This window comes from Colobus angolensis, unplaced genomic scaffold, assembly GCF_000951035.1.
Source record: "Colobus angolensis palliatus isolate OR3802 unplaced genomic scaffold, Cang.pa_1.0 Scaffold399, whole genome shotgun sequence".
Taxonomy (NCBI): domain Eukaryota; kingdom Metazoa; phylum Chordata; class Mammalia; order Primates; family Cercopithecidae; genus Colobus; species Colobus angolensis.
Genome location: NW_012117365.1, coordinates 1,887,556 through 1,898,391, shown reverse-complemented (window position 1 = coordinate 1,898,391; position 10,836 = coordinate 1,887,556). Strand labels below are relative to the sequence as shown.

The following is a 10,836-nucleotide window of genomic DNA, read 5'->3' as shown; positions in this document are numbered from 1 at the left end:
AAAAAAAAAAAAAAAGAACATTTCAAGGTAACTATAGAACTTGCCCATTTAAACAATTACTTTATAATTGGCCATTAGAACATTTTGTTTTGTTTAAATCTTTAATAAAGGTACTAATTTTCTATTGTTGAATAACATATCACAAAAATGAATATTAAAACAATGTCCATTTTTATTAGTTCAGTTTTATAAATCAGAAATCCAGCACAATGTGGCAGGATTCTCTTCTAAGATTATCACATTGGCTAAAATGTAGTTGGCTAGGCTAAGTTCTTATCAGAAGCTCTGTGGAAAATCCACTTCAAAGCTTGTTCTTATCATTGACAGATTTCAGTTCCTGTGATTGCAGGACTAAGGTCTCTGTTTTCTGGCTGGCTGCCAGTCAGGGTCTGTTCTCAGGTCCTAGAAAGCTACACTCAGTCTTTGCGTCTATTTTCTTTTTTTTTTTTTGAGACAGAGTCTCGCTCTGTTGCCCAGGCTGTAGTGCAGTGGTGTGATCATAGCTCATTACAGCCTTGAACTCCTTGACTCAAGCAGTTCTCCCGTCTCAGCCTCCAGAGTAGCTGAGACTACAGGCATGTAGTTTTTTTCTTTTTTGGCGGGGAGCAGTGGTAGATACAGGGTCTTGCTTTGTTGCCCAGACTGGTTCTCAACTCCTGGCCTCAAGCAATTCTCCCACCTCAGCCTTCCAAAGTGCTGGGATTATAGGTGTAAGCTGCCACACCTGTCCGCTTGAACCTGGGAGGCAGAGGTTGCAATGAGCCAAGATCACACCATTGCACTCCAGCCTGGGCGACAGAGTGAGACTCTGTCTCAAAAAAAAAAAAGAAAAAAGAAAAGAAACAAAGGTTAAATGACTTGGCTACATCCTATGCGCTTGCATCAATGTGCCAAGTCACTCTTGATCCCTCACCTTCCTAGTTTAAGACCCACCAATTTCTTCAAAATTCAGCTCCACATTCCATATCCTGATTCCAAATGTATTCACTACTCCTTTCAGTAACTTTTTGGCCTATCTGTTCAGAATATATAATGGTATTTCTGGTTACTTTTCTTTGAAAAGTGTTGTTAGTGATTTTTCAAATGTTACCATCCCAACCAGATTAGGCTGTTGAAGAAAGAATGGCCATTCTTTGCTGTCCACCTCACAGTCTTCCAAAAGGAGTTAATAACTTGTGGAGAACCTGAATTATTTTAACATTTAGCTGACTTTCCCCAAGTCCTCTCTGCTCTTACTTACAAATGATAAACTTGTATCACATCATCCTAATAAGTCAAGAGACCCATGGTCTAGTCCTGTGGAGCCACTGAAGCAACATGGCCTGTTTACTTGGACTACATTCCAAATGAGAGGGAGAAACTTCTATATTCTTTAGGCCACTACTGTTGTGGGATGTCTGCCATTCATAACAGAACCAGATCCTAGCTGATACAGGCTAAGTAATGCCTCTCTTTCAAAAAAGCTAGTCTCGGCTCGTCTGAAAGGTAGACAGTTATCTCAATTGATGGTTCGCAGTCAGTTACAGACTGAACTCTGTTCTACTCTTTTTCCCCTTCTCACTATTACACTTGACTAGTTTTAAAGGAAAAAAATGTTGGAGTCTCAGTTTGCAAGGGCTTCTACACTCACTCACTCCCTTTCCACCTACCAGTCCATATCTCTTCTACTCTTGAGGCCAAATTTTTATTTTATTTATTTATTTATTTATTTTTTATTTTTTTTATTTTTTTTGAGACGGAGTCTCGCTCTGTCGCCCGGGCTGGAGTGCAGTGGCTGGATCTCAGCTCACTGCAAGCTCCGCCTCCCGGGTTTACGCCATTCTCCTGCCTCAGCCTCCCAAGTAGCTGGGACTACAGGCGCCCGCCACCTCGCCCGGCTAGTTTTTTGTATTTTTTAGTAGAGACGGGGTTTCACCGTGTTAGCCAGGATGGTCTCAATCTCTTGACCTTGTGATCTGCCCGCCTTGGCCTCGCAAAGTGCTGGGATTACAGGCTTGAGCCACCGCGCCCGGCCTATTTTATTTATTTTATTATTTTATTATTTTATTTTTTTGGAGACGAAGTCTCACTCTATTGCCCAGGCTGGCGTGCAGTGGCATGATCTTGGTTCACTGTAACCTCTACTTCCCGGGCTCAAGGGATTCTCAATGCCTCAGCCTCCTGAGTAGCTGGGACTTTGGGCCTGCATCACCACGCCTGGCTAATTTTTTGTATTTTTATTAGAGATGGAGTTTTGCCATGTTGGCCATGCTGGTCTTAAAACTCCATGCCTCAAGTGATGTGCCTAGCTCGATCTCCCAAAGTGCTGGGATTACAAGTGTGAACCACCGTGCCCGGCCTAAATGCTTTTAAGTCCTTGCTCATCTGCTCACTAGTCGATGACACTGGGCAACTTAACCTTCTGAGTGTTGGGGATTTTTTGTCTATAAAATGAGGATATGTGCAAAAAAGTTTATTTCAAATAAGTGCCTAAGTTGTAGTAGGGGTTCTGTAAATCAATGACAGTGATTTCTTTGTGTTCCCAGCATTTAAAATGAATGATGCCCAACACAGAATTAAATGCCTGGCAAATTGTTGACTGATTTAAACAGTGGAATTTACTCCGTTATTTTACATCGTATTCTGTTGAACAGTTACAATGTGCTAGTGTTACTATTTCATCTTTATAACCTTAGGAGGAGGAAAATCTGGTATTACCATTACTGTTATCATTTTACCAATAAGGAAACAGAAGTTTAGAGGTTGAGAACCTGTTACTTGTTGTGAAGCTGGGGTTCAAAGGCAGTCACAGTCTGATTCTAAAGTCTCTGCTCTTAGCAGTGCGTTTTAAGCCACTCTGACATATTTTGCTTTTCTTTTTTCATGTCATTTTCACATTTCAGCCTCTCAGATAAAAAGAGTTATCTTGTATGTACCAAGCTTTTATCACACATGACCAGGTCTTCCTAATTTTAAACTAGTTTCTGAGAACCTGCTGCCGTAGCAAGATTTTCTGATTTCTCTTTTCTCCCTGGAAAGCTGAGATTCAGTACACCTGTGATGGTGATGATAAATTACTAAATTCTTTCAGGAGGAAATGGAAAGGATCATTTATTTTATCTTTAAAGTTTTGAAAAATCCAAGTGTTCATGATGCAGAGAATTTTTTTTTTTTTTTTTGAGATGGAGTCTCGCTCTGTCGCCCAGGCTGGAGTGCAGTGGCCGGATCTCAGCTCACTGCAAGCTCCGCCTCCCGGGTTGACGCCATTCTCCTGCCTCAGACTCCCGAGTAGCTGGGACTACAGGCACCTGCCACCTCGCCCGGCTAGTTTTGTGTATTTTTTAGTAGAGGCAGGGTTTCACCGTTTTAGCCAGGATGGTCTTGATCTCCTGACCTTGTGATCCACCCATCTCGGCCTCCCAAAGTGCAGGAATTACAGGCTTGAGTCACCGCACCCAGCTTTTTTTTTTTTTTTTTTTTTTTGAGACGGAGTTTCGCTCTTGTTGCCTAGGCTGGAGTGCAATGGCGTGATCTCGGCGCATTGCAACCTCCACCTCCTGGGTTCTTTGAACATCAGCCTCCCGAGTCGCTGGGATTACAGGCATGCACCACCACACCTGGCTAATTTTGTACTTTTTGCAGAGACAGGGGTTCTCCATGTTGGTCAGGCTGGTCTCGAACTCCCAAACTCAGGTGATAATGCCTGCCTTGGCCTCCCAAAGTGCTGGGGTTATAGGCATGAGCCACCGCGCCCGGCCAGAGAATTTCTTCAATTGAATTTAATCTTAGACACATCTAGACCTGTGTTTCCGGTTGCTGCCTTTTTAAACACTGCCCCTCTACTCAACATCATTCTATTTTTGAATCCTCCAGTGACCTTACTTATCCTGAATTTCTTTGGATTCACATGCATTTATTGTTTATGCATTCAGGGTGCAGATAAATTCCTTGAAAGTAAGGAACTGCTTTAACACACAGTACCTAGTAAATGTACATTGTTCATAGTTGTAGCATCTAATTCAGTTCTTTGCATGTTGAGACAAGAAATATCTAAATGTATCTTTCATGAAGAAAGATTTAAGATAAAATTTAGGAACTCTAAAAGTTTTTACAACCTAAAATTTCGTATCAGTGAAAGTTATATAATCTTTCTGTATGCAAAAAAAAAAATTTTTTTATCCTGTTTTACTTACAGGCACAAGATGCTGGTCTTGGGGTGTCAATTTTACTGTGTGTCAGAGCTCTTCAACTCAGATCAAGTGAAGATGAGGAAATGAAGGCATCAGTTTGTAAAACAATTGCCTGTCTTTTACCAGAAGATTTAGAAGTTAGACGAGCCTGTCAGCTTACAGAATTCTTAATTGAACCCAGTTTGGATGGATTTAATATGTTAGAAGAACTGTATTTGCAACCAGATCAAAAATTTGATGAAGAAAATGCACCGGTTCCAAATTCTCTTCGATGTGAGCTCTTACTAGCTTTAAAAGCCCACTGGCCTTTTGATCCTGAGTTTTGGGACTGGAAAACTTTAAAACGACACTGCCACCAACTTTTAGGACAAGAAGCCTCAGATTCTGATGATGATTTAAGTGGCTATGAAATGTCCATTAATGACACAGATGTTTTAGAGTCATTTCTCAGTGACTATGATGAAGGTAAAGAAGATAAACAATATAGAAGAAGAGATTTGACAGATCAGCATAAGGAGAAAAGAGACAAAAAACCCATTGGCTCTTCTGAAAGATATCAGAGGTGGCTTCAGTATAAGTTTTTCTGTTTGTTATGTAAGCGGGAATGTATAGAGGCTAGAATTCTTCATCATTCTAAGATGCATATGGAAGATGGAATTTACACCTGTCCAGTTTGTATTAAAAAATTTAAGAGAAAAGAAATGTTTGTTCCTCATGTGATGGAGCATGTTAAAATGCCACCAAGCAGAAGGGACCGCTCTAAAAAGAAATTACTGTTGAAAGGCTCTCAAAAGGGTATTTGTCCCAAGAGCCCCTCTGCAATCCCAGAGCAAAACCATTCATTGAATGAACAAGCCAAAGGAGAGTCTCATGAATATGTCACATTCAGCAAATTAGAAGATTGCCACCTGCAAGACAGAGATTTGTATCCATGTCCTGGTACAGACTGTTCCCGTGTGTTTAAGCAATTTAAATACTTAAGTGTGCATCTTAAAGCTGAACACCAAAATAATGATGAAAATGCCAAGCACTACTTGGATATGAAAAATAGAAGAGAGAAGTGTACTTACTGTCGACGACATTTTATGTCTGCTTTTCACCTTCGGGAGCATGAACAAGTGCATTGTGGGCCTCAACCTTATATGTGTGTATCTATAGATTGCTATGCTAGGTTTGGATCAGTAAATGAACTACTTAACCATAAACAAAAGCATGATGATCTGCGTTATAAATGTGAATTAAATGGCTGTAATATTGTTTTCAGTGACTTGGGACAGCTTTACCACCATGAAGCACAACACTTTAGGGATGCATCTTACACGTGCAACTTTCTTGGCTGTAAAAAGTTCTATTACTCCAAAATTGAATACCAGAATCACCTCTCAATGCATAATGTTGAAAATTCAAATGGTGACATAAAGAAATCAGTGAAACTTGAGGAGTCTGCAACAGGTGAAAAGCAAGATTGTGTTAATCAGCCCCATCTACTTAACCAAACTGATAAATCACATTTACCTGAAGATCTTTTCTGTGCAGAATCAGCTAATTCTCAAATAGATACAGAAACTGCAGAAAACCTGAAAGAAAACAGTGACAGTAATTCTAGTGATCAGTTAAGTCATAGCTCTTCAGCTTCAATGAATGAAGAGTTAATTGACACACTAGATCACTCTGAAACCATGCAGGATATATTGTTATCTAATGAGAAAGTCTTTGGGCCCTCCAGTTTAAAAGAAAAATGTTCCAGTATGGCAGTTTGTTTTGACGGGACTAAGTTTACCTGTGGTTTTGATGGCTGTGGTTCCACATACAAAAATGCAAGAGGAATGCAGAAACATTTACGGAAGGTTCATCCATACCATTTCAAGCCCAAAAAGATAAAGACGAAAGATCTGTTTCCCTCTTTGGGTAATGAACATAATCAGACAACAGAAAAGTTGGATACAGAACCTAAACCCAGCTCAGATACAAACAGTGACTCCCCAGATGAAGGTCTAGATCACAATATTCACATTAAATGTAAACGAGAACATCAAGGTTATTCCTCAGAATCCTCCATTTGTGCTTCTAAAAGGCCCTGTACAGAGGATACCATGTTGGAACTTCTGTTACGCTTGAAACATTTAAGCTTGAAAAACTCAATAACACATGGCTCTTTCTCAGGGTCATTGCAGGCGTACCCATCCAGTGGTGCTAAGTCTCTTCAATCAGTTTCATCTATCTCAGACCTTAATTTTCAGAATCAAGATGAAAATATGCCAAGTCAGTACCTTGCACAGTTGGCGGCTAAGCCGTTTTTCTGTGAGCTTCAAGGATGCAAATATGAATTTGTGACCAGAGAGGCTCTGTTAATGCATTATCTTAAAAAGCATAATTATTCAAAAGAAAAAGTCCTTCAGTTAACCATGTTCCAACATCGGTATTCCCCATTTCAATGTCATATTTGCCAAAGGTCATTTACAAGAAAAACACACCTTAGGATTCATTATAAAAATAAACATCAAATTGGCAGTGACAGAGCAACTCACAAACTATTAGATAATGAAAAGTGTGATCATGAAGGCCCATGTTCAGTAGATAGGTTGAAAGGTGATTGTTCTGCAGAACTTGGAGGTGATCCCAACAGTAACTCCGAGAAACCACACTGTCATCCTAAGAAGGATGAATGCAGTTCTGAAACAGATTTGGAATCATCTTGTGAAGAAACAGAAAGTAAAACATCTGACATTTCATCACCAATAGGCAGCCATAGAGAAGAACAAGAAGGAAGAGAGGGCAGAGGTAGCAGGCGAACTGTTGCTAAAGGAAATCTGTGTTATATTTTGAATAAATACCACAAACCATTCCATTGTATCCATAAAACTTGCAACTCCTCATTCACCAATCTAAAAGGCTTAATTCGCCATTACAGAACTGTACATCAGTACAACAAAGAACAGTTATGTTTAGAGAAAGACAAAGCAAGAACCAAAAGGGAACTTGTCAAATGTAAAAAGATATTTGCTTGCAAATATAAGGAATGTAATAAACGCTTCCTGTGTTCCAAAGCTCTTGCTAAGCACTGTAGTGACTCTCATAACCTAGACCATACTGAAGAGCCTAAAGTACTTTCCGAAGCTGAATCTGCAGCAAGGTTTTCTTGTAACCAGCCTCAGTGCCCTGCTGTTTTTTATACATTCAACAAGTTGAAGCACCACTTGATGGAACAGCATAATATTGAAGGGGAAATACATTCAGATTATGAAATTCATTGTGATCTTAATGGCTGTGGCCAGATTTTCACCCATCGCAGTAATTACTCACAACATGTATATTACCGACATAAAGATTATTATGATGATTTGTTTAGAAGCCAGAAAGTAGCAAATGAGAGACTACTAAGGAGTGAAAAGGTATGTCAAACAGCTGACACTCAGGGGCATGAACATCAGACCACCAGGAGATCATTTAATGCTAAAGCTAAAAAATGTGGCTTAATCAAAGAAAAGAAAGCCCCAATAAGTTTTAAAACCAGAGCTGAGGCTCTCCATATGTGTGTGGAGCACTCTGAGCACACACAGTACCCCTGCATGGTTCAAGGATGCTTATCTGTGGTGAAGTTGGAGAGCAGCATTGTGAGGCATTACAAACGCACTCATCAGATGAGTAGTGCCTATTTAGAGCAACAGATGGAGAACCTTGTTGTTTGTGTTAAGTACGGTACCAAAATTAAGGAGGAACCCCCTTCTGAAGCAGATACTTGTATAAAGAAAGAAGAAAATAGAAGCTGTGAATCAGAGCACACAGAACACAGCCATTCCCCGGGTGACAGTAGTGCACCCATCCAGAACACTGATTCCTGTCATTCAAGTGAAAGGGATGGAGGTCAGAAAGGGTGCATAGAAAGCAGCTCAGTATTTGATGCAGATACTCTGCTTTACAGGGGAACTTTGAAATGTAACCATAGTTCAGAAACCACTTCCCTGGAACAGTGTAATATAGTTCAGCCTCCTCCTCCTTGTAAAATAGAAAATTCCATACCTAATCCCAATGGGACTGAAAGTGGGACTTATTTCACAAGTTTCCAACTGCCTTTACCAAGGATCAAAGAATCAGAAACTAGGCAACATGGTTCAGGGCAAGAAAACACTGTAAAAAATCCAACCCACATCCCAAAAGAGAATTTTAGGAAACATTCACAGCCCCGGTCATTTGATTTGAAGACCTACAAACCTATGGGATTTGAATCTTCATTTCTGAAATTTATTCAGGAAAGTGAAGAGAAAGAAGATGATTTTGATGATTGGGAGCCTTCAGAGCACTTAACATTAAATAATTCTTCACAGTCCAGTAATGATTTAACAGGGAACGTTGTGGCAAATAATATGGTGAGTGACAATGAACCTGAAGTTGACATACCTCATTCTTCCAGTGACTCTACAATTCATGAGAACCTGACTGCAATCCCACCTTTAATAGTAGCTGAAACAACAACAGTTCCTTCCTTGGAAAACCTGAGGGTCGTATTGGACAAAGCATTAACAGACTGTGGAGAGCTTGCCTTAAAACAGCTTCATTATCTTCGCCCAGTGGTGGTTCTTGAAAGATCTAAGTTTTCCACACCAATTTTAGACTTATTTCCAACAAAAAAGACAGATGAGCTTTGTGTAGGAAGTTCATAAGTAGCAGTTTTGTTTTAGTAACAGACTGGCTCCAACACTGCAACATGGGGACATTTGCCAACTCGAACAAAGGCTGAGAAGCAGCCACACCGTTGTTTAGGTAGAATAGGCTGTGTATTTACATGAATGTATAATATCTATGTCAGCAGTATTGGCTGAATCCATTAGCTCTCCAGTTGGTTTAATGATTGGGTTTTTTTGTTTATTAAAAAAAAAAAAAAAAGAACTGTACTCTTGTTTGGTGCTAATTAATACATCAAAATATACTGGGGCTTCCTTTTTCAAATTAAGTGTGCATGATTGTATATGGAACAAATACTAAGGTCCCAGGGTGGGAGGGTTAGGGAAAGGGATATGGAGTTCTTACTTGACTTGAATGTGCACCTGAGGGTGCTTTGTGTAATATATTGTACACTACAGCATCTTATATTTTTTGAGTTGAGTTTCAATAAATTACAATTTTTCACCCATTTGTTGTTTACTCATAATGAGTTTTCATGCCACGTGTAAACCGAAATTGCACTTGTATTTTCTGAAATATGCCACTCACATTTTACCCCAGTAATTTTTTTATTATTAACTAAATCATTCAGAACAAGGTTTTTTTTGTTTTTTTGTTTTTTGTTTGTTTGTTTTTTGTTTTTTTTTTTTAAGACGGAGTTTCACTCTTGTTGCTCAAGCTGGAGTGCAATGGTGCAGTCTCGGCTCGCTGCAACCTCCCCCTCCTGAGTTCAAGTTATTCTGCTACCTCGGTCTCCCAAAGTGCTGGGTTACAGGTGTGAGCCACCACGCCCATCCCAGAACAAGGTTCTTTTTATCTTAAAATTTTTGTTTTTGTGGAAGAAGGTTCTGAGATTGAGTAATTAGCTGTGGGAGTGAAGATAGCTCCCAGAGGATGTCCAGATGTTGTCCGAGTAGAAAGGAGAGGATATGCCAACCAGAACATGAAGGACATAGCAAATTCAGAGGGCATGTTTCTAGGAAACTACAAATAATTTGATATGCTGGCAATAAAAGGGGAACAAGAGAATGACATCATTGAAGAGACAGCATGAACTAAATCATGAACACTAAGGAATTTGGACTTGAGTCTATAGGCATATATCACTGGAAGTGTGGAGTGCTCACTTGATTTGAGGAGCTGAAATTGGAAACAGAAGTAATTGAGGCAAGCTTGGTGAGTGTATGTACTGATGCAGCAGAGGGCAGAGTAGATGAAATTGAAATATTTAAGGAGACAGGACTTTGGGGGTTTGGAGAGTCAAGGAAAAGATTTGGTACTGATGCAACCATTTGAGGTAGGTATACAAAGGAGGATTGATTGGGAAGATAATGGAAACCAAGGTGAGTTTGGCTTTTAGATGTGTTGAATTTTATTAGACTATAGGACGTCCTTTTAATACAGTTTTATTTCCTGTTCCTTGTGAAGTTTTCAACCACTTTCATTAGCTAGATATGAAGTGACTCAAGCAACTAACATCTCTTTATCATCCTTGTGGTTAGAATTTTTTTTTTTTTTTTTTTCCCCGCAATTGAGTCTTGCTCTGTCGCCCAGGCTGGAGTATAGTGGGGCAATCTCGGCTCACTGCAACCTCTGCCCCTCCAGGTTTAAGCAATTCTCTGCCTCAGCCTCCAGAGTAGCTGGGATTACAGGCGTGTGCCACCGCGCCTGGCTAATTTTTTGTGTTTTTAGTAGAAACAGGGTTTCACCATCTTGGCCAGGCTGGTCTTGAACTCCTGACCTCGTGATCCACCTGCCTTGGTCTCCCGAAGTGCTGAGATTACAGGCTTGAGCCACCGTGCCCGGCCTATTGTGGTTAGATTTTCAAGATCTTTTCTCTGACCCTTAAACCTTATTTTCTTGTTTTGTCAGCTCTTCAGGAATTTCATTCTGTCACCTTACCCTGAGTCTAAAGCACCCCCATAACCAAGTCATTTCTTGTCTCAGATCCCAGTAGGTAACAGAGGATTCTGAGAAATTGGAATGATCTGAGTAAGACTGTTGA

The 10,836-nt window shown here is 40.0% G+C and overlaps 1 protein-coding gene across 1 annotated transcript in view; it reads left to right on the top strand.

Moving 5' to 3' along the window:
* RLF (rearranged L-myc fusion) overlaps nt 1–9,300 on the top strand; it is an 87,618-nt gene extending 78,318 nt beyond the window's left edge. The window contains exon 7 of the mRNA XM_011955220.1: nt 4,175–9,300. Coding sequence (XP_011810610.1) covers nt 4,175–8,830 — 4,656 coding nt within the window. The 3' untranslated portion in view covers nt 8,831–9,300. The remainder of the gene's footprint in view (nt 1–4,174) is intronic.
* The last annotated feature ends 1,536 nt before the right edge of the window (nt 9,301–10,836 follow it).